Raw genomic sequence first — 25,093 nt, forward strand, 5'->3', positions numbered from 1 at the left:
CCATCCACATGGAAGCCAGAAAGCAGTAATTCGCTGGTCTCCAATCAAATTCCACATCAGGTGACACTGCTGTCCAATTGGACTGCAGGTTGTCACCTGGGTATGCTTTACTGTCTGGCCCGCAAAGACTTCTACATCATTTTATGTATACTCCGGCTCCCCAGTAGTCTAAAGTATATGGTCCCAGCCCTCGACCCAAAACGTTTGGTGACCCCTGCACTAAATCAACCAACACACTGCCTGCAGCATATTTCCACCAATTCGGCTTGAAGGAATCAGAATCACATGTACCTTCAAACTCACTAGGAGAAATGTGGAGATCATGGATTTATAGTTGAACGTGACTCTAAAATCCAAACAAAATCCACTGTGCATTGTGTACACACGCACGCACGCACGTACGCGCGCACACACACACGTACGCGCGCACACACACACACGCGTAGTTGGGAGGGGTTTGAGTGTTATACTTACTAACTTCCCCCCAAATTCTATTCGTTAGTAGAGCATATGGCTGTGGCAGGAACACAGTACTGAGGGACTCAGTGGAGGTTTCTTGGATGTGCACTGGAAGGTTATGGGAAGAGGTGCGGCCCCCTCAGCCTCTCTTTGATTCTTCACTATGGGAGGGGGGTGTAGCCCAAGGGGCAGGGCAGCATTAAGACAGAGAAGCTTCATCATATGATCAACAGATTCCAAAGTGCATGCAGAGTGCTGACTAGACATACCATGTAAGCAGTGCTGATGTGAGTGTGAGGACCCCTGCATACCGTTCAGCAATGAAAGCTCTTATGGCCCATACTCACGGGCTACATTTGTGGCCTGTCGCTAGCACACGGGAGCGTGTGCGCGACAAACCGGCGACAGCTCGTCGCCAGGTCCCTCCGCGTACACACGCGGAAGAGGGATCAGCTGTGCGACGGAAGCTGTTGCCGACGTTCCCCCCCCCCCCCCCCGCTGGAAGCTCCGTGTTCTGCATAGAGGTTGCTGTCGCTAGTCCACATACACACGCGGACTAGTGACAGTTGCGGCGGCCAATCGCCTGGCGACAGCAGCGATGAGCGATGGTTCGGGGTGCGCGCCATACTCACGGGCAACCTGTCTACTAAAACACCTTCACTCTGCACCCAACCCTGTCCTCAAGGCCCTCCAACAGTATATGTTTTGCAGTAATCCACAAACATGCACAGGTGAGCTAATTAGTGTCTCAGCAGAGCTGATTATGATTAACTACCTGTGTGGATTTCCACAAAACATGCACTGTTGGTGGGCGTTGAGGACAGGTTTGGGGAACACTGCTTTAGCACAAGCTCATCATCTTACTAAATCCACCTCCTCTCTCTGCTACTGAGATACTAACTCTGTGTTGCCAGCACTGCAGCTCAGAAGAGTGTTATTTTCCTGTACAGTTTCTTCCTGCTCAGTGCATATAAGGTATGAGCCCTACCCACACCAGTGTGTTTAAAAAGGCCTTGTTATCGTGCAAAAAAATATTTCTTGCTGCTTTTTGTAAACACATTATTGGCGTCAATTCACCAGAGAGGATTTACTAAGAGAAAAAAGGTAGGTAGTTTATCTCATGAGTTATTTTAACACTCTGGAGTCAATTCACCAGTGGGAGAGGACAGAGAGAAAAGTGTTTGATAGCAGGGGATAATGGAGAGATAAGCATGAGGAAAGTGTGAGAAAGCAGAGCGTTAGGTAATCGTTGTTAATGATTTACATGGGATACTTTTCCTCTCTGTAAGCTTGAAAGTGAAGCATTGTGGGTAGGAGGAGGAGTTTTACTACTACGTGATCAGACTATTCGAGCCTTTTACTGCCAGATGTTAGCTGGGCGTGCTTCCTGTATGTGCAGTGGAGTGGGGTTTAGTGGAAGAGGAAGGCGGCTGCATGCAGCAATCCAGGCAGAAATTTTTTTTGGAGCTTCTCCAAAGATGCCAGCGGTGTTTTTTGCAAACTAGTTCCCTCTCTACTTTTAGACCACCTTGTTCTCTCCTGCCCTCTCCGCGCTTTACTATCACCCCCTTGTTATCTCCGCGCCCTCCTCCTATCTGATGCGCTCCCTTCCAATTCACTTCTCCGTTTCCTCCACCCCCCGCAAGCCGCATCCCCGTACTGTGACTGCACGGAGAGAGAGGCACAGTGACTATTCCCCCCCCCCCCCCCCCCGGACCCGCCGCCGCACATCTCACTGCACAGCACCACCAGGGATTGCAAGGTGGGTGGCTGCATCCCCCGTATTTTGTGGAGTGGGCCGGAGCTGTAATGCAGGAGACAGCACGGAGACGGGCACAGTGCGGAATCCGACCCGCCGCCGCACATACCGGAGCTGTACCCGACGTTCATCGCTGGGGAGAGGCAGTGAGTGATACCCCTCCCCCGCACATCTGAAAGCACAGTGCCACCGGGGATTGGAAGGGAGGTAGGTGGGTGGCCACATCCCCGTACTGTGACCAGACCAGTGGAGACTGCAGTCTGATCGCTGGAGAGAGGCTGAGTGAGTATTCCCCCCCCCCCCGCACATCTTTCAGCACAGATAACGGAGGTATTAAACATGTGGGGGGGGTAAGAGTGGATGCATAGAATCAAGTTTAGGGGGATGAGAGAGGATGCATATAACTAAGTATGGGGGAGTGAGAGAGCATATTTGATCAAGGGGGGTAGGGGTAGGGTGGGAGGAGAGAGGATACATCTGACCTAGTATGTGGGGTGGGGGACGAGAGAAGATGCATCTGACCTAGTATGTGGGGTGGGGGACGAGAGAGGATGCATCTGACCTAGTATGGGGGGGGCGCAAAGAATACGCATATTCAACTGTGGGGGGTGAGAGGACATCTGAGGGGAGGGGGGGGGGGCAAGAGAGGACGCATTTGACCAAGTATGGGGGGGGGAGTAGAGGAGGCATCGGGGGGGGGGGGGGCATGAGAGACAATCTGACCAAGTATGGGGAGGGCAGAGGAGGCATCTGGCTAAGTATGGAGGGGTTGGCAGCAGAGGATGCATTTGAGTAAGTATGGGAGGAGGGAGGAGAGAGGACACATTTGACCAAGTATGTTGGGGGGGGGGGGGGATGAGAGAGGATGCGGGGGGGGGGGGTCTTGGAGTTGGTTGGAGAGGACACATCTGACCAACTATGAGGCGGGGCAGCAGAGGTAGGTATCTTCGTATGGGGGGGTGGAGGAATGAGACAGAATACATATGACCGGGGGGAGGGGAGGAGGAGGCGGCATCTGGCTAAGTATGGAGGGGAGGGGTTGAAGAGAGGATACATGTGAAAAAGAATGGGGGGGGGCAGCTGTTGATGCATCTGACCAAGTATGGGAGTTGGGACGAGGGAGTAGGGCTGCACGGTTTTGCGGTTAAAAACCGAAACCACGATTCACATGCAGACGATCTAGAGATCGTCAGTGCCTTCGATTTTTTGTGCTACTAGCGCTGCCACCCCGCTCTGCTACCTCCCGCTGGCCGCCGCTAATCCCTGGCTTCTATGCCGCCCCACTCTGTCTTCACTGCATCTCCCAGAGACAGCATATCTGCTGACCTCAAGGCCCCTGCGAAGGGGGAGGGGCGCTGTGCACAAACTTATGCCGGGAGACTCAGGAGAGTGTGGCCGCTCAAGCAGAGCTGTTTCTGCTGCATCCGCTGCTTTCTCCCTTCCTAAAAAGTGAAGGGTGGCTAATAGTTTCACTAATCCGTGCACCGATTTATTTTTGATACTAGGAGCATCGATTACAGGTGCTATCTCCTGATATATATTAAAAATCATATCACGAGTGAGTCTGAACTTCTTCACCACCTCTGTCTCAGTAAAATTATCAAGAACTGTTCTCTCACGAAAAATACGAGGGGCGATTAAACAGACCCTCCTCCTGCGCCTTCGTCTCCTCATAATAGAAGCAAGCTGTAACAGAGTAAGCTCAAAAGGCTCCATCTTCCACAGCAGCAGCTGCTGTGTGAAAACCACGATATCTCCAGGTTCATTCAGGGGAAAAAGAGATGAAAAAATAACAAATGGCCACACCCCCTTTCTTCCCTGGTGAATTGTGATTTGGAGAAAAACTAACTACTAACTATCACCTATTTATCTCATACTTATCTCACATTTATCTCTTGCATTTCTCTCTGTCAATATTTTCCCCTATACTTCTGGAGAATTGCTATTTGGAGATATCACAGGAGGTAAATTACCTCCCAAGAGATAAATAGGTTGGTAACCTCTGGTGAATTGACGCCAATGTAGAGGGTGTTGTAAGAACGAATGTTCCATTACACACTGATTGGGGAGGAGCTACGTAGCAAGATGAAGAGTCTGCTGAGCTGCAGTGCTGGCCACATAGACTTCATTTCTGAACACCTGAGTGATTGGAGGTTGGCAAGGTCAGGGACCCGGTCGCCCCCCTGACAGTCCTTCTCTTGATATATAGGGTAGGGATAAGAGGAGATGTGTGCACGGCTCAAAAACTTGCTGTTCTCTCAAGCAAGCAGCATCCCTGAATGTTTAGAAAGCCAGTGTTGGAGGTGTACATCTAAAAAGGGTGCCACGGTAAATTGGGTGGCAGGGAAGGCGGCTAGTAAAATATCAGTAAAATTCCTGATTTTCTTCTATTGGGCAATGGGTAATACGATAGTAGAAGATCAGTCATTTTTAGTGATCTTTTACTAGCACTCCGGCCGGTTGTACACCTATTATTTGAGGTGCGATGAGCTTTGCACCGCAGAAATCAACCTTTATATGACTCTGTGCCGTGGTGTGGTGACAGGGTCACATGCATAGCACCGCCCCCCAGATAGTGACGTACTCCTTGCTGGGCAGGAAGTATGTCACTGGAGACTCCGTCCGCACATGCGCGCCGAGTTGCACCGTGCTTCTACCGTGCACACTTACTGCACGCCCATTGATCTGCATTACTACCTAATCCATGTGATAGGCACGGTCATGCGGTAAGGCACTGCAGCCTCTGCGTCGGCATTACGCCAATTTGGATACTACTGGGACACCACGTCGCATTGCATAAAGTGTGCAAGTCTCCCCAGACTTGCATGGCCCTTGCAGCAGGAAAGAGTACTGCACTGCGACGTAGCGTGCAATGGCCCTCAGCCTAACCTTATTCTCATTGAAACCTCCATCAATGCCTAACCCTAACTGAACCTTCCCCCTCCTTTGATACAATATCTACCTTCACTGCTAAAGACACCCTCATCTGATATCTGTGCAGCCCTCACCCAAATAATTGCACCACTCCACTACAGCTGCAAGTAAATGTGGCACCCATTTTACTGAAGCCCGCCGGCACCCATATGACCTGGTTCGGTTGTGTAGACCCTGTCAGCCCAGTAATAAAAATGACTCATGTAAAAATGGTTTATGTAAAACTTTTGGCATTGCAAATTATATTACAGTCCACAAAATATGCATTACAAAAAACACAACGTGGACCTGAAGCTATAATCCCAACAGAGTTATTGTTGTTTAAAAGACGGATGATGCATTAGTGGGTGTGAGGCAGAGCTGGAACTTTAGAGAGTAGCTGCATTCACTGGTTTGCTCCGTGGTCTATGGTGATATCTGAAGCTCTGCAGGTGTTCACAAGATTACAGGACAGAAGTATTGTAATGGTGTTTTCACCCAGAGTCCTTTATAGGTACACAGAAACCCAATTGATACTGTACACATTTATGCTTGTATAGCTTTGCATTAATCTTTAGTAAAGAATGTAGAAAAATGCTGAACCAGTCGGCTCTGTAATGATTTATATCTTGATTTCCCAGAAGTCTGCTTCCAGAGCGACCCACAATGCATTGCAACACTATGATTAGTTCCATTTCAGTCATTTGAACTTTTCAAACTTCTTTTCTGAGGGCCACTCGGATTCCACCCAGCGCCTTCCCCATAGCTTCAAAGATGGGATCGCAGAAGGTCTGAACGCAGACTGCATAGAACTGGCCTAAGCAGTGCACTTCCATCATGTAACTCTTTACACAGGGGACCACAGCCCAGATGTGACAGAAAGACAGGCAGGCAAACAGGAATCCCCAGATCAGGGCTAGTGGGAGGCCCAGGATGGAGGAGAGTACGCGGTAACACCAATATTTGGTGACGGTAAAGGTGGTGCTGCTGGTTTTCCACACCCCGTCAAAGCTGTGAATGCTGTCTGGCTCAGCGATAACATCCTCGAAATCCACCTGAAACAAGATGACATGTTCAGCCCTCTGCCAAATGCAGGTACAACTTTTTGTAAATACATACCGTATTTTTCGGACTATAAGACGCACTTTTTCTTCCCCAAAACTGGGGGGGAAAAGTCGGTGCGTCTTATAGTGCGAATATACGGTTTTGGGACCATCAGAGCACCTACCGATCCAGCCGGCAGCGGGCTACTCTCATCCCCCTCTCTGTCAGTGACCCCCAGAGCAGGCGGTATCGGCGGCGGGGCCAGTTTTCAGCAAGCGGCAGTGTCTGCGTGATCAAGGCATCCCTCCACCCGCGGACACGAGACATCAATGAGCGCCGATGTGTGATCGAAGCTGCCATCCACCCGCGGACATAAGACACTGCATACCAGCCTGCAGCCCATGCGATGCTTTCCTCTGCCTCCCGTGTCCCTCCAGCTGCAGCCGCTTTTACAATCATGCCGGTCAACACAATACCGGCTTCCCCCGCACTTCCTGGTTAGTGATGTAATGTCACTACGTGATCTGGAGCGCACACGTGCGCTTCAAATCACGTAGTGACATTACATCACTAACCAGGAAGTTGCGGAGAAGCCGGTATTGTGTTGACCGGCATGATTGTAAAAGCGGCTGCAGCTGGAGGGACACGGGAGGCAGAGGAAAGCATCGCATGGGCTGCAGGCTGGTATGCAGTGTCTTATGTCCGCGGGTGGATGGCAGCTTCGATCACACATCGGCGCTCATTGATGTCTCATGTCTGCGGGTGGAGGGATGCCTTGATCATGCAGACACTGCTGCTCCCTGATGTCATGCCCCCGGGTGGATGGCTGAGTAAGTAACGCTGCCAGCACTTGGTATATTGGAGGGAGGGAGTCTCTGCAGCACTATCCATATCGGAGGGAGGGGGGCTTGCCAGTGTCATTGCTCAATTTAATTGGGGTGGGGGCAGGGGATCACTGTAAATGGTGGTTTTACTGTAATTAGGGTGGGGGCAGGGATCACTGTAAATGGGGGTATTACTGTAATTGGGGTGGGGGCAGGGGATCACTGTAAATGGGGGTATTACTGTAATTGGGGTGGGGGCAGGGGATCACTGTAAATGGTGGTATTACTGTAATTGGGGTGGGGGCAGGGGATCACTGTAAATGGGGGTATTACTGTAATTGGGGTGGGGGCAGGGGATCACTGTACATGGGGGTATTACTGTAATTGGGGTGGGGGCAGGGGATCACTGTACATGGGGGTATTACTGTAATTGGGGTGGGGGCAGTGGATCACTGTACATGGGGGTATTACTGTAATTGGGGTGGGGGCAGGGGATCACTGTACATGGGGGTATTACTGTAATTGGGGTGGGGGCAGGGGATCACTGTACATGGGGGTATTATTGTAATTGGGGTGGGGCAGGGGATTACTGTACATGGGGGTATTATTGTAATTGGGGTGGGGGCAGGGGATCACTGTACATGGGGGTATTACTGTAATTGGGGTGGGGGCAGGGGATCACTGTACATGGGGGTATTATTGTAATTGGGGTGGGGGCAGGGGATCACTGTACATGGGGGTATTACTGTAATTGGGGTGGGGGCAGGGGATCACTGTACATGGGGGTATTATTGTAATTGGGGTGGGGCAGGGGATTACTGTACATGGGGGTATTATTGTAATTGGGGTGGGGGCAGGGGATCACTGTACATGGGGGTATTACTGTAATTGGGGTGGGGGCAGGGGATCACTGTACATGGGGGTATTATTGTAATTGGGGTGGGGCAGGGGATTACTGTACATGGGGGTATTATTGTAATTGGGGTGGGGGCAGGGATTACTGTAAATAAGGGGTATTACTGTATTAGGGGCTAACAGAAACAGTTTGGGTAGAGAAGCTCCACAAGATGCCACTGCCATGGATGCACCTGGTTTAGTGTAATTTTTTTTTCCTTGTTTTTTGTCCTCTAAACCTAGGTGCGTCTTATGGTCCGGAGCGTCTTATAGTCCGAAAAATACGGTAGATGGCAGTTGGAGCCTTATTACTATTATTATATTATTCAGTCTTGTTTTCATTTTTAAGTTTAAATTTGCATACCTCTTAACCATCCCAATTTGGTTTTGGTTTTCACAGGTTGGCTGGGCTGTCCCCTAGCATAGTATATTCAGCATAGTATATGCCCAGCAGTAGTTGTGCTGGCATACAGCAATGTTTGTCCATCCACTACAGCCCACCACTGCTGCCTACTTCTCCTCCTGTGTCATATGGCTACGCCTGACATGAGGAGATTGAGATACCAGGCAGAGAGCAGTGAGAAGATGGACACACATCACTGGAGTGCCCGAAGGAGCTGAGAGTAGTAAATACTCTGGCTGAGGGAGCACAGGACATGAGGTCACAAAACACCAGGGAAGCTATATGGGGAGCACAGGAGGGGGGACACTAAACACTGGGGAAGCAATATTGGGGAGCTCAAGATGGGAGGCCACTAACGATTAGGGAAGCTATATGGGAGAGCATAGGACACAGGGTTGGTGGGGCATTTCACTAAATACTAGGGAAGATATTTGAGGAAGCACTGGGCAGGGAGGCCACTAAACACAAGAAAAGCTATATGGGGAAGAGAGGAACCATAAAACAACAGGGAAGCTATGTGGGGGAAGGAGGGGGAACCAATAGACACAAGGGAACTGGCTGGGGTGCACCATTAGACACCAGGAAACTGTATGGGGATAGGAGGGGGACCACTAGACACCAGGCAACTGTATAGTGGAGAGAGCAGGGTGTGCTGCATGCAAAATTGTGGTGGGCGGGTCTTAGTGTCCCTAATCCTGGCTCCAAAATATGTGAGGTATACATTTGCTTTATTGGCAGATGTTCACCTTTTAGAGGGAAAACGGCAGGCAGAGAGGGAACAGAGTAAAAGCAGCACAGATACTACCTGCCTTCCTTAAAAAGATAAATAGACTGCAATTGCGGTTGTAGTGATGCCTAGATAGAGGTGATGAGGGTACAGACAGATAAACAGTAATGTTGGTTGGCAGTGACAGGAGGTGTAGAGCCTGTTTAAGTTTGCTGGGTATTTGTTGATGCTGTGTGCTTGCATAGAGGGCTGCTATAGCAGCATAGAGGGAGCTATTGTGGCTGGGAACGCGAAGAATCACTCGTGTTCCCAGCCTGTCGGCGGCTGATGGCGAAACCGGAAGTGGCCGCCTGCGGAGACAGGAGGGACATGGCGAGGGCACCGGACAGCTGCAGGGGGCTATTGGAAGCCCCAGGTGAGTAAAACTCATTTTTTTTTGGCTTAAGGGTCACTTTAAAGAGACTCCGTAACAAAAATTGCATCCTGTTTTTTATCATCCTACAAGTTCAAAAAGCTATTCTAATGTGTTCTGGCTTACTGCAGCACTTTCTGCTATCACAGTCTCTGTAATAAATCAACTTATCTCTCTCTTGTCAGACTTGTCGGCCTGTGTCTGGAAGGCTGCCAAGTTCATCTGTGTTGTGGTTCTGCTATGAACTCCCCCTTCCAGGCCCCTCTATGCACACTGCCTGTGTATTATTTAGATTAGGGCAGATTCTCTCTTATCTTTTACAAGCTGGATAAATCGTCCTCTGAGCTGGCTGGGCTTTCACATACTGAAGAATTACAAACAAGGGCAAAGCTGTTTGCAGGAAGAAACAAGCAGCCTGAAACGTCAGTGCATGAGAGATGCAGGGGGAAAGAAACACACAAATGATCTCTTGAGATTCAAAAGGAAGGTTGTATACAGCCTGCTTGTGTATGGTTGTATTTTCTATGTGTGGACATACTGTACATCAACCTACTTCCTGTTTTGGTGGCCATTTTGTTTGTTTATAAACAAACTTTTTAAAACTGTTTTTAACCACTTTTAATGCGGCGAGGAGCGGCGAAATTGTGTCAGAGGGTAATAGGAGATGTCCCCTAACGCACTGGTATGTTTACTTTTGTGCGATTTTAACAATACAGATTCTCTTTAAGTGGTTAAAAGACAAATTGGTGAATGGAAATATATGTCCCAAACTCAATCTAAGTGCTGATTACTAAATAATCTGCTGCAACGAACATAACTTTTACTTTTGTTTCATACAGAAAGCTACATACATACTCAGCTTTACATACTCAGCTTTCTATACGGGTAGGCGCAATGTAGTGGACAAATCTAGTGGACAAATCTAATAAATAGTGCACTACTACCCTATTATATTTGACCAATAAAAAAAAAAACATATATAAATAAAAATACAACTAACCCCTTTCTGTCCCCCATAGTTTAAAAAAAAGCCAAAGTAATGGAATTTAAAAGAGAATACATAAATTGTTAGACTAGGCTTTTTATTTATGTATGCCATGAGGGTATATAATGGTTATTTTTGCAAATAACAGCTTGTAATTATGAAGAGGGTACAGTGAAAAAGCAAAAACAAAAAACAAATACACAACACCATTATTCCAAATAAAATATTGTCGCCATACATTGTACTAGGTACATAATTTAATATTGTAATAACCAATGGGCAAATAAAATGTGTGAATTTTATCTAGAGTCGTACATTTTATTTTAAAACTATAATGGCTAAAAACTGAGAAATTGTAACGATTGTGGAATTCTCTCCGTGGTCAGCGCACAGGATGTGCGCTGACACTGCGGAAATCCTCCACAAGCGTATAATTTGAGAGAACCCAGTAAAAGGTGCAATGCACCTGTAGAGGGAAATTCCTGTCGGCAGATGGAGCTGTGGAGTGCAGAGGAACTGATCCTCTGCCCTGCCACAGACGCCAGACAGGAATTGTACGAAGGGAAGAAACGTAAGGGCAAGATAGCCCTGAAAGAGAGAGAGCAAAGCGACAGAGGGTATGTGTGTCCACCAATCTAGTCGCCACCCTGCGACGATGAACACACAACCATGAAGATCAGGTGAGAAGGCAATCGCAGGAGATGGTGATTGCTAACAGCGACACAAGACAGAATAAGCACAGAGGAGGAATGTATGTGTGTGCACCAATCTAGTCGCCAACCTGCGACGGTGGACACACAACAGAGGAAACCGAGTGAGAACGCAATCGCCTGAGAAGCGATTGCGAATGAGAATGAGCAAAGAGACAGATTGTATGTGTGTGCACCAATCTAGTCGCCAACCCGTGACGGTGCATACACAACAGTAGATATGAAGTAGGAACGCAATCGCGAGAGAGGCGATTGCCAGAGGTGACACAAGGCTACAGCAAGGCAGAGCACGAGAGTAGCAAAGGCACAGCAAATCATACAATGAGAAGATAAGAAAAATAACAAACGCTAACTAAACGCGAACACCGCACTCATTCGCAACAGCGAACGCGTTTGCAGCACGGTCTCCGCGTGTTAAGCACAACAGAGACAAGCACGCCTAACTAACCAACACAAGACAGACGCGCTTGCTATACGGTTGCCTTACCGCAGGCACCAGCAGGCGTAGACAGACAGACATACAAATGAACAACAGGAATGAGTCACACAGGAACCACTGCTCTTACTGTCAGAGCCAGTGCGAACCAAGTACGAGAAAGATCCACTGCTCTTCCGTCAGAGCAGTGTGATCCAAGCACACAAGAGACAGAAGGAGTAACCAGAAGCGACCGTAGCTAAGGTTAGCTCCAAGATACAGACCACAAGAATCCACCGCCTCTAACGCTAGGGCGAGTGCGATCCAGACAGACAGAGCGATTTCCTGTCGACCGCCGCCGGCGACAGGACAATCGCAAGACAGAAGGAGTTACCGGTAGCAACCGCTGCTCCGGCCTACACTCCCAGACAGAACAAGGCAAACATATAATACAGTCCTGACTGCACCTAACAAGGATGCCTAGCGCAGTCCCAAGAATTACTCTAAGCTAATCTTAAACAATCCAACAGAGAAGGCTGACACTCCAGGAGTGTGTTAACAAACCGTTATGACCAGCAAAGCCTTCTGGTCAGCAGGAGCCTTATATAGTGCCAGCCCACAAAGGAGACAGCTGGGCAATTTGCATGCATGCAAATCCCTCAGCAAAGCAACTCTGCAGGTTGCAATATGAAGCCAGGTCTCTTCTCCAGAGACCTGCATCTCTCAGACATAAGGAATGGTCAAACAGCTGAGCGGATCATCACAGAAATATTTTTTTTTTCATTTTTTTTCTTATTCCTGTTGAAATGCATATTCATTAAAAGAATTCTTAGCAAAAAGTACCACCTAAAGAAAGCTTAATTGGTGACAAAAAATGTATAGCTCATTAAGGGGCAATAATTATTGATAAAGTTAGGCAAATGAATGGAAGAAGAGCTGAAATGGGAAAATTGCTCTGGTCCTTAAAGGAGCCATCAGGCAAAAATGCAGAACATAAGCGCTACTTACTGGGGGCTTCCTCCAGCCCTAAGCTCCCAGCACGTCCCTCGCCGCAACTCTCCCCGCAGCCATTCGCTGGAGCTCCGAATCGGTCCCCGGCGATGACGTCAGAGCGACCTGGAGGTCGCTCTAGATCGGCGCTGTCAATCACCGCCACATGGGCCGGAGCGGACTGCGCAAGCGCAGAACTACTGCACCTGCGCAGTCTGCTACGGCCCACGTGGCGGTGATTGACAGCACCGATCGGTGATTGACAGCGACCTCCAGGTCGCTCTGACGTCATCGCCGGTGACCGGGTCGGAGCTCCGGCGAACGGCTGCGGGGAGAGCTGCGGCGAGGGACGTGCTGGAAGCTTGGGGCTGGAGGAGGCCCCCGGTAAGTAGTGCTTATTTTCCTCATTTTTGCCTGACAACTCCTTTAAGGGGTTTTAAAACCCCTTAGTGGTGAAGTAATTAAAGTCATTTAGTTAAAGAGAATATGTAGTGAAAATCAACTTATGAAATAAGTGTGTAGTACAGCTAAGAAATAGAACATTATTAGCACAGATATGAGTTTAATATTGTTTCCTGTGCAGTAAGAGTTAAAGAGACACTGAAGCGGAAAAAAAAATATGTTATGAATTGCTTGTGTGGTATGGATATTTACTAGGACTTTAGTAGCAAAGAAAATATTCTCAAATTTTTATTTTCAGTTATATAGTTTTTTTTATAACATTGCATCATTCTCTAATATTTGCAGTTTACTAGCATTCTAAATGATTTTATAGAGCAGGCCAATGAACTATTGACCTGTCCTCTGCAGAGAAAAAGAAAATAAAGTGTCTGACAGTTGAGATAACAAGCTTCAGAAGACAGAGCTTTCTGCGACTTTGAAAGTTGTGGAGCTCAATGGCTCTTTTGCATAGATAACAACTGGAGTTTCTTAACTCTTCCTGTACTGAAAACAATATTAGACTTATGTTTCTGCTTCTAATGTTTTATTCCTTAGCTGTACTACACATACAAATCATTATATCATAATTTTTTTTTTCACTCCAGTCTCTCTTTAACCACTTAATTGTATCTGGATGGATATTTCCGTCCAGATAACCTGCAGCTGCCTGAGGCGCGTGATCTTGCACGCTCCCGCTGCCTTCCATTAGCCCGGAGATCAATGAATGGGAACAAAGTATGACAGACCGACACTGTGAAAGAGACGGCTCCGTCTTTCACAAATCCCCTTCTGTCCCTTCTTCACATTACTTCCACTTTGCATAGTAATACTATGCAAGTGAGCTGCAATTTATGGCCAAATAGTAAAATTTCCAGATAATGAATTTTTTTTACATTAGTCCCTTACCTCCCACACTCCCCAATAGCTACACAATTATTATTATTTTTTTTGTAAAAAAAAATAATAATAATAATAATTCTACAATAAAAATACTTAAATAGTTACCTTCGGGACTGACATTTTTTAAACATGTATGTGGTAAGGTATATTACTGTTATTTTCTAAATTATGGGCTTGTAATAAGTGATGGACGCAAAACTGAAAAAGGCACCTATATTTCCAAATAAAATATCGGTGCCATACATTGTGATAGGGACCTAATTTAAATGATGTAATAACCCGGGACAAATGGGCAAATAAAACACATGGGTTTTAATTACGGTAGCATGTATTATTTTACAACTGTAATGGCGGAAAACTGAGAAATAATGAATTTATTCAATGTTTTTCTTAATGTTCCTGTTAAAATGGATTTAGAATAAAATAATTCTTAAGGCATAACAGAAGAAAGAGAGAGAGAACAGCACTGCTGCTAATGCTTTTGCTATTCCAGAGTACAGTAAACATCAATGTCCAATTTGCAATAAGCAAAGCTTCAAAGTGACACATCACAAAGTTCAATGGAGGACATAATATGGAGACATACCATGACTCAGAAGGTGGTGCAGTAATGGTGGGTGCTGGGTACAGATAGCCTTAGGCAGTAATGATAGGTACAGTAGCACAGATAGCCATGGTATGTCTCCATATTATGTCCTCCATTGAACTTTGTGATGTATCACTTTGAAGTTTTGCTTATTGCACATTGGACATTGCTGTTTACTGCACTCTGGAATAAAAGCATTAGCAGCATTACCGATCTCTCTCCCTTTCTTCTGTTATGCCTCACTAATCTTCTTCCATCAGAGCACGCTGACAGCACCAGAGTTTGTAGAAGGTGTGTGTATCCTGCCATATCCTCCTTACTGACAGCACATAAAATACTGTAGTGCCGACTCTCTGCTTTTTGAACCATAAAATAATTATTATTATTTTATTAATTAATAAGCAAAATGTACCACCCAAAGAAAGCCTAAATGGTGGCAGAAAAAACAAGATATAGATCATTTCAGTGTGATAAGTAGTGATAAAGTTATTGGTGAATGAATGGGAGGTGAAAGTTGCTCGGATGCATAAGGTGAAACAACACTGAAGGCTGAAGTGGTTAAGAAACTTCAGTTGTTATCTATGCAAAAGAGCCTCTCTGAGCTCTCCAATCCAACTTGGGTTGCTGTTTTCTGGAACACTAATGCTAGGTACACACCATATAATTTTCTGACATATTTACCTGCCAGATCGATTATTTCCAACATGTTCGATCTGAATTTCAATAGATTTTTTGATTTTCCATTTTTTTTTTATCATTTTCGATCGTTTTTTCTATGAAAATCGATCAAAGAAAACAATAAAAAAAAAGTATTTTGATAAATCGATCGAAATTCAGATCGGACATGTTGGAAATAATCGAGCTGGCAGGTAACTCTGCCAGTAAATTGTACGGTGTGTACCTAGCATTATACATCAAAGAAATACCTGATATTTAACTCTTTCAGGCAGAGAAAGATAAAAAGGAACACAGCATAGTTATTTGTGTGCTAGGCACTGTACATACACATGTCTATCTCATCATGTACAATGTCACTCCTTTAAGTCACAAATATTGTGCTTAGTTACTATGGGAAGCTGATTTTGCTCCAGTTTTCATTCCACCTATCTGGATTAGATCATCTCCATGGTTGTCTAGAGATTTGTGCTGGACGTTACATGTAAATAACTTCTGTTTTTAGAAGCCAGTGGTGGACTTATAAGGACTATCGCTGCTGGGGTTTATGAGGATTCCATTAATTCCCTCTGTATATTCATATCTGTGCGGAGGTGGATGTGGGCTGAGGCTCCAGCTGTCAGGGCTTTTCTGCTTCATATGACAGCGACCCCGCCAGCAGCCTGTCGGGATCTGAAGACTTCTCGGCAGCCGTGTTCTATTTACACGGTGCCTAATTTTGAAGCAGAGGTTGGAAGCTGTGATGTGATAGGAGAGTGTCATCATATTAAATCCTCTATAAAGGTGGCCAGACACCATACAATTTTTTAAATATCTGTTCAATTTAAGAATTGCAATCAATTTTTCTGACTGATTGTAACATTTAAAAAATATGACCAATGTACCACACACCTATGTTCAATTTTTTCCCAATTATGATAAAAATGATTGGAAACTCTGAGAAAATTGCTAGGGTGTGTATATTAAAAAACTGACAATCCAACACACACCATACAATCTTTAGTAGAGATTGAAGAGAAATATCTGGCTTTCTGGATCGATATAAATAAAAACCGGGAAATCCGATCAGATTTTCAGTCGAATGAAAAAAAGCTATAGAGATATGATCATTTTTATCGAATTGCTGCAAAAATCGGATCATTTTATTGTATCGTGTGTGGCCACCTTAAGCACTACTGTTTTCTTCTAGACAGACAGGAGAGATCCAAGATAACCTCGATATTAACAATTCTATTAATAGCCTCTGCACATGTTCAGATAAACTTTTCATTGCATAACCATTTGCTGAATGTAGTGCTGAAACTCTGTTCTGTATGTGTCATCGGGATTCCCATCAGATGGCAGACTGCTGTTTCTTGAAGGATCATTCAGAACCTCTAGCCTGGTCTGGCTCACAATCTAATCCCTACCAGAGTTATATGCCCATTGTTGTCTAAGGCAAATTTTAGGGGAAGCCAATTAACCTGTGATTTTGGGATGTGGGAGGAAACTGGAGTACCCAGAGGAAACCCAAACAGACATGGTAAGAACATACTAACTCCTTGCAGATAGTGACATGGCTTGCTGGTAGTGGCCTGCTGCAAGGCGAGAGTGCTATCCACTACTCTATGTTAGAGTCTGACAGTGTGTGGGTGTGATGGGCACCAGCTGCAGAGTTTTATTTAGAATGGCTGAAAGCTGATCTGGGATTGCATGCTACTGTTTTGTTCACTGAGTTGCTAAAACAAACCCATAAACATCTCTTGTGATGTGTACTATACTCGTAGGTACATGTTCAAGATTGTGATTTCTTGGTGGTTCATATGGAATCATACCGGGGGTAAAAAGCTGAAGTCCAGACATAAATTCAACTAACCAATAACTGGCATTGCTCTGGTTGCAACCCTCTTCTTCCATCCAGTTCTAACATCATATATGAATGATCTCTCACTGAAACTGAATACCTTCGGTTTTATAAAGGCTACTTTGTGCTCGGCGTAGCTTTTTTATAAGAGGGCCTTTGGTGTTCCTGCTTTCCTTTAAAGTGGATCCGAGATAAACTTTTACTCATTGCATAATTGTGTTCCTTTCATGTAGTTTATAGGGCATTCCTCAAGCCAAATACTTTTTTTGTTTTGTTTTAATACTCTTAATTCCCTATAAACTAAACAAGCCCCGCCCACAGCTTTTCAGAGTGCCTTGGCACTGTAGCAAGGGCTTATGGGAGGTCAGTCTGGGCAGGAGGAGGAGGTTACTAGCCAGAGATTTCAGAGGCAGAGGGGAGGAGGAGAGGGGAGTGAAGTTTTCACAGGCTGAGGGCTGGAGATACAGATCAGCTTGTCTCTGTGTAATGTGACAAACAGAACATGGCCGCTCTCATGGTATCACAGGAATAAATAATCATAAACTGTTGAAGCTGTTTGCAGCTAGATTTGCTGTGTAAACTATATAAACTTTAGATAAGATATATAGACAAGTTACTTCTTATAGTTTTTCATCTCGGATCCGCTTTAACAAGGCACTGTAGTGACATAGCACAATGCAGTAAAGTATTCAGGATATTCACTTTTACGTTAATTTTCCTGGTTTCAGTCTCAGAAACACACTCTATAGCTACATCTCGCTGGTATGTACCCCTGCCCTTCTAGTGATATTTAGCCTAAGCTGTTTAGCTATGTGTAATTTCTCCCAGAACATTCTGGGAGACTAGGTATATTTTGTACTGGCTCCAGAACTCAGTAAACAAACATTCTGCAGAGATGCACTGGGCAGGACTAAAGATGTTGCCACCTGTAATAATACATTTCAGGGCGAGGAAAGATTTTACAATGGGAAAACGCTGATTATATAATTTATAACGGAATGTTGTAAACAAAAAGTATGCAATTTTATTTATTAGGCTATTTTCACTATAATTCCTCTTTAACGTAACCTTGTTTGCATTTTGCCAGCAGTTCACAGATCCAAGAGCATTATGATTATCAGTGTACCAGTGTGGTACCCCAATGCCACTGATGCAATTTGATTTTTACCCAAATGCAAACATAGTACATGCTGCATTTTTCGTTTTCCTGCTTTTAGGTTAAACGATACCCGAGGTGACATGCGACATGATGAGATAGACATGGGTATGTACAGTGCCAAGCACACAAATAACTATGCTGTGTTCCTATTTTTTCTTTCTCTGCCTGAAAGAGTTAAATATCAGGTATGTAAGTGGCTGACTCAGTCCTGACTCAGACAGGAAGTGACTACAGTGTGACCTTTACTGACAAGAAATTCCAAGTATAAAACACTTTCCTAGCAGAAAATGGCTTCAGAGAAGCAGGAAATGAAAAGGGTCAATAGTTCATAAATTTTAGCTCTGGCATACTTCAATGAATGTGTCATTGAGCAAAAACAAAACTTAAAAAGTACATTTAAACTGTTTTATTAACATGAAATAAAACTGTGGAATATCTTTAAAAAGTCATTCTTAGGAGAAGGAAGATAGATACAATTGTTTATTTCATTCATTTATTTTAGATTCGGGTGTCCTTTAAGTCAATCAGAGTGCAAGAATATCACATAGGAAATGCATTTCTATGGCCTCGGTTCACTGAGGGCAGTTCGGTAACAGGATGTAGGTCAGTAAAATACCTTATCTCATATGCAATTGATTAACTTTTTCTCCTGAGTTTTCTCCTAGGAGATACATTTTCATTTTCTATTTAGAATAATTTTTCAGCACTTTGCAATTTAAAAAGTACCAAAAAAATAGGCGGAAAAGTACTATTAAAACTATTTTAAGTATTTTCTTGCTTGCTTTTTGAAAATATCACCGGCGAGAACACTCAGGAGAAAAAGTTAATTGCATATGTGTGTCACTAATGCTTCATAGACACTTGAGATAAAAGTCTTTGGAAAAGGCAAGATCACAGACCAATCTTACCACCCTTCATGTAGTATGAGAGCCATACTTCATGTAGTATGAGAGCCATGCAAAATGCATTCATAGTCTATGAGATCTGCAGATCATCATACACACTTGGTTTAACAGACTTCATCTGCATATCTGGCAATCATCTGCAGATCTGAAAATCCACCCTGGTGAATCTGATCTGCAGATGATCTGCAGATGATTGTCTGTTAAACCAAGTGTGTATGAGGATCTGCAGATCTCATAGACTATGAATGCATTTTGCAGGAATGGATATTTTGCAGGAACAGATCTTTTGCAGATAATGATCTTTTGAGTGTGTACGGGCATCTTTGTGTGCAGCATCTTGCAAAGATTTTATCTGATGGGGAGTGCAGCTCCATAGAATAGACTGTGTAGAGTATGGCTCTCATACTACATGAAGGGTGGTAAGATTGGTCTGTGATCTTGCCTTTTCCAAAGACTTTTATCTCAAGTGTGTATGAAGCATAAGATTTCCCGCATGCAGTAGACGTTTGTTAATTTGTCAAAAGCAGTGTCGGGACTGGGAGGTGGAAAACCTGAGAAAATCCACCTGCTGGCCAAGTAGCAGAAACCCTGTGTTATCACTCCCAATAGAAACCTACAGCAAGTTTACACTGTGAGCAGCCACACCTGATTACTGCTGCTTGGCAAGCAAGTGGCCAAGCAGCCTCCCAGTCCGACACTGGTCAAAAGCATGCTTCAATTCACTAAGCCCTGTTCAGTAGTCTTACCACCTGTGCAGCAGTTCAGGCAGGAAGCTGTGAGTCTGTGCATGAGCCGTTCTATTTTCTGTCCAGTGCATCCCCAGCATCGCTTTAAATGTGCATTTAGCTCTTCTGTGTATTAGTGTACAGATATGCACATCTAAAGGGATACAGAAAAGTCTTTTTAAATGTGTCCTTCTCTTGCTCTGCTGTTCTAAAGTCCCACCTGCCAAAGCAGTAGATCAAATGGGGTGGGAAGCAGGGCTGTGTGGCTCTATCGGGGTCAGACTGGGCGGGACAACTGATGGGGAACTGATCACTTAATATGCAAATAGTAATAAAAAAGTGTTTACCTGTAAACTGCGCTGAAAAATTCTCGGTAAAGTGTCACATGCGTGCGCGCACCAATCGGCCAAGCCCTTTCACCAACAAAGTTGGGGCCAGTCCCATCATGTAGAAGCCCCAATCAGCGCTGTCCATACACTAACAGGGAAGCAGACGTCCTCACTGCGTTCCACCCCGCCGCAAAGAAGGAACCACAGAAGAGGAACTGACATCATCGGCACAACTGCCCCTGGCAGCAGGCACAGTCGCTATGGCAACAAGTAAGCAAAGCTTACAATTATACGCCAGTTCTGCAAAAAATGTATGCACAGCATCCAGGTACAGATTAGAGATCTGCCTGCATAGTTTGATTTGCGACCCCAGAATAAGACGATCACTTGACCTAACTTTACCCCTCCCTCTGCTCCATCCTGTGAAACACAGGAAGTAAGTGGGCAGAACTTACCGCCTATCAGTGATGATGAAAAGAGGGAGGAGTCTGCACCCTAGCTCCTCCTGATATAAGCACAGGAAGTCAGCACTGCAAGATTAGTCAGGTAATAATAAAAATAAATAATGCCAGACTTTGTATACAGAATGGGATATATTTCAAATACTGTGTTATAAAAAAATAAGCCTCATCTAAGGTAACTAAGAAAATGTTGCCATTATGAGCACCTGCATGAGGCTGCAATCCAACAACCACTAATGTAATAATCTTTCACTTCCCACACTATGGGGTTGATTCACAAAGCTTACTTATTTTTCACCTTAGAGAGACTCTGTAAGAAAATGTTCAGCCTTATTTCTTCTATCCTATAAGTTCCTATACCTGTTCTAATGTAGTCTGGATTACTGCAGCCTTTTCTAGTTGCACTGTCTCTGTAATATTTCTAATCTTCTTTTCTTTGTCAAGCCGTATGGACCCAGGGAGGAATGGGCTGCCTCTGTTGTAATGACAAGTTATGCATGCCGCCTCCAGGCTCTGTGTGCTTTGTTTATTCCTCACAGACAGCGTCCCTGCTCTCAGTTTCATCTTGTCTGTGATGCAGTTTATGAGGCTGAGGGGGGAGGGAGCTGCCTGTCACAAGCTGAGAAACTGTGACTAATCCCTTACTGGTTTGCAGAAACTTGTAGTATATTGTAACATGAGATTATATATATATACTAGTAGACATAAGCCCATTTAAAAATGGCTCTAGGGCCTGTTTCTCGCCGGCCGCCGCATGTTGCTGCACGTGCGCGCGCACCAGCTGCCGCCCGCCCGCTCACGCACCCGCCGGCTCCCTGGCCCTGTCCCTGTCCCCCTGTCGGTGCTGCGCACATGCGCAGTAGCAATAAGCACGCAACAAGCTACACAGGGACAGCGTGATGCAGGATTTTATTATAGAGGATATATATATATATATATATATATATATATATATATATATATATATACATACACACATATTAGTGTATGTGTGTATATATATATATATATATATATATATATATTTACACATACTTCACTTCATACTTCACTGGCTAGCGGCCATGTTTTTTGTTTGTAAACACTACCTAAAACTGGTGATTAAAAGCCAGGATCGCGGTGGAAGTAGCAAAGAGGGATCCAGGAGATCACAGCGACTCGATTGGTATGTTTTTTATCGTACAAATCGGACAATACAGATCCTCTTTAACAGGAAGGAGAGATAATTTATGAGATAAATACATACGGAAAGATAACTCATGAGTTAAGTCACATAAGGAGTGATAAACCATGATTTAAGTCAGTTAGGTAAAGATAAATCATGAGTTAAGTTAGATAAGGAGAGATAAATCCTGAGTTTGGTTAGATAAGGTGAGATAAGTCATGAGTTAAATTATTCGAGGACAGATCAGTTGCGAGTTAATAAGTAAGGTCAGATAAAATTCAACAGAAAAGCTGTGTGAATCAACCCCTATGTCTCCTTATCGCTAACTAACTCTTTATCAATGCCTAAACCCATTGCTAAATTAAACCTTTACCCTAACTTCACTCATTCAACAACGATAACATTATCATACAATAATAGTAGTGTCTTAGTTAATCAACCCTGCCCCATGTTACCCCAGTACATAATGACTTTGAAAGAGCAGGCATTTAGGCTATGTACACAGTGGGGCATAGCGTCCTCTACAGTGAAGCATGCAGTCAAAAGTATGCTTCACTGTCACTGTTAATGTATCCATTTTGTGATAACACACCGCATGCAGTGCGTTGGAATGCTGCACACCCTTATAACACACCTGTCGAACTGTGAATATCGCACAGGTGGTGTATTTCAGTGTGATTGTCCGAGTTAAAATGTGGCCATTACGTCACATTGCAAAGCACCCCTGTGAACGTAGCTTTACGCTTTCACCACAAATCCAAAATCAAGATTATTATTCCCATTTAAGGATGGGGAAGAGACACACAAAGACTGACAAATATTGCTAAGCCATTTTTTCCATAAGAACACACACACACACACACACACACACACACACACACACACTGTAGGTAAGGAAATGGCATGTGTGATATGAAGCTCAGATTGTTGCATCTTCCTCTATAGGCACCTGCCCAAATTCCACAGTACGCTACATAGACAAAATTGTGTGTCACATTCTTTAAAGCAACTGAAGTCATTTTGGGGTTTTAGTCGTGATAGGGATATAAAGGCTGACATATTTAACTTTAAACAATACACATTATCTGGCTGTCCTGCTGAACCTCTGCCTCAAATACTTTTAGTCATAGACCCTAACCAAGCATGCAGATCCGATGTTTCTGAGAACAATATGACAAGAGTAACTTGCTTGTTCCAGGTGTGTGATTCAAACGCTACTAAAGCCAGTAGGATGAGCAGGACACCAGGCACCTAGGATTGTTTAAAAGGAAATAATTATGGCAGCCTCCATATACCACATGCTTCAGGTTCCCATTAACTACTGCAATTTGTATAATAGCTTTTATGTGATGTATTTTTTTTACAACATTGTGTCCATCTTCACTGCATTTGATTGTGTTAGGAGCAGTCTATAAAGCAGTAGAAAGAGATTTCATTTAGTATTCTAAAATACACACACACACACACAGTTGTAAACAGGAAAGTATACCAACATATCTAAACAGCTTCAGTGATATATGCTGTATCTCACCTGAACCACATCTTGGTTAATATTCTTGGGGTCTCTCTGTATCAGGTCGATCTCCTTGGTAAGGTTATCTGGTTGGGGCTTGTTTTCTTTGGCAGGCTCAGGCTGCTGGATCTGGGCCATAGTCTAACACTTTGACTAGCTCACCCTCTTACTCCTCTGTCACTGTCCCTCTGTGAGACTAGACAGGGAGCTGCTAATATAAGTGACACACACCGCCCTCTTCCACCTTAACCCATCCCTGACTATGTGACCTCTCTCTCTCTCTCTCTCTCTCTCTCTCTCGATTTCTCTCTCCCCCTTTCTTTGCACTCATATATTCATACCTAGAATCACATTTGCAACACATTGGACTTCAGGGTTAGTTTTAAAGAAAAAATGGAGACCTGGGCTTAGAACCAGTTTCTTCCTGGTAACAGAATAAGTACATTACTGCATAAGAAAACTTAAAGGAATACTATCGATGTATGCATTTATTTTTAAATGCTGTATGTTGTAGCACACATTACGACAAGTACTAGGAGCAATTTGATTCCTCACACAGCTGTTCCTCTCAGCTGTAAAATCCTCCCTCAGTTTTGGCCGTCAGTGTTGGATACAAATGTATCTAATACTGAGGCTCCTAGAGGGCTAAGACCATGTCTGCACAGGGGAGTTGCTATCAACTCCTCAGTTTATAGTGTTATTATCACCTTGCTGATAGAATCTTATTGATGTGGTGGTAAGGGGTTAAAGATTCTAGCAATGTGTGTTTATTATCTTTGCTTCTCTTGACTGATAAAGATACTAATAATGCTAATTGTAAACAGTGGTCTGCCCCTCTCAGCAGCTTGTAAAGTGGATGCAGCCTGGAGTGAATCACCTCAAGCAGGAAGCCAGTCTGAGTGAAAACACAGACTATTGTTAAAGGCTAGTTATATTCCAGCAATATTACAGCTCATTTAGTTACCTGTTACCACCTCAGATCAGCCTATTTCTCCTCATGTCTGCTGCATGCTGTGAGTGACACAGTGAAATATATTTGTGAGCTGTGTGACAGAGTAACCAAGCAGCTCAGGGTGGCCCAAACTACTATGAGCTGTGTAAGAAATGAATTTTTAAGCAGGGATAGTGAGAGAGAGACCTGGGTGAATAAATAAAGTGCCCCTAGCACTAGTGGTAATGTGTACACTAATATAGAGTATTAAAAAAAAAGTCGTTTCAATCGATAGTATTCCTTTAAGTAGCATAGATTCAAACTCATGGATACAATATTAGGGCTGGTGCACACCAAAACCCGCTAGCAGATCCGCAAAACGCTAGCAGATTTTTAAACGCTTTTTTTTTATTTTTATGAGGCGTTTTGCTAGCGTTTTGCGGATTGCTGCTGCGGTTTTCAGTATAGTAGATTTCATATATTGTTACAGTAAAGCTGTTACTGAACAGCTTCTGTAACAAAAACGCCTGCAAAACCGCTCTGAAGTGCCGTTTTTCAGAGCGGTTTGCGTTTTTCCTATACTTAACATTGAGGCAGAAACGCATCCGCAATCCAAAAAATGCCTCACCCAGGCATTTTTCGTTTCTGCAAAACGCCTGCCGCTCTGGTGTGCACCACCCCATTGAGATACATTGACCAAGCAGATCCGCAGCCGCAAGCGGATCTGAAAACGCCCAAAAAGCCGCTCGGTGTGCACCAGCCCTCAGAGACAGGATGAAATGCCTGTTTACCAGGCTCCTGGATAACCGGGTGCAAATCCATCTATTATGGTGAGAAGTCTCTGGCCCCTTTAGGAGATAGGGGCCCTGAGCAACTACCCTTTTTTGACCCTCCCCCCCCCCCCCCCATTCCTCACTTCCTAGAA

The 25,093-nt window shown here is 44.5% G+C and overlaps 1 protein-coding gene across 1 annotated transcript; it reads right to left on the bottom strand.

Moving 5' to 3' along the window:
• Nucleotides 1-5,351: 5,351 nt before the first annotated feature.
• On the bottom strand, nucleotides 5,352-23,418 carry LOC137527597 (caveolin-3-like). The gene is made up of 2 exons (XM_068248212.1): nucleotides 23,256-23,418; nucleotides 5,352-6,186 (listed from the first exon to the last, which is right to left on the bottom strand). Exons 1-2 carry the CDS (start codon nucleotides 23,373-23,375, stop codon nucleotides 5,845-5,847), a joined length of 462 nt encoding a protein of 153 aa, XP_068104313.1. The 5' UTR covers nucleotides 23,376-23,418; the 3' UTR covers nucleotides 5,352-5,844.
• Between the last annotated feature and the right edge of the window lie 1,675 nt (nucleotides 23,419-25,093).

The sequence above is a fragment of the Hyperolius riggenbachi genome, chromosome 8 (genome assembly GCF_040937935.1).
Source record: "Hyperolius riggenbachi isolate aHypRig1 chromosome 8, aHypRig1.pri, whole genome shotgun sequence".
Taxonomy (NCBI): domain Eukaryota; kingdom Metazoa; phylum Chordata; class Amphibia; order Anura; family Hyperoliidae; genus Hyperolius; species Hyperolius riggenbachi.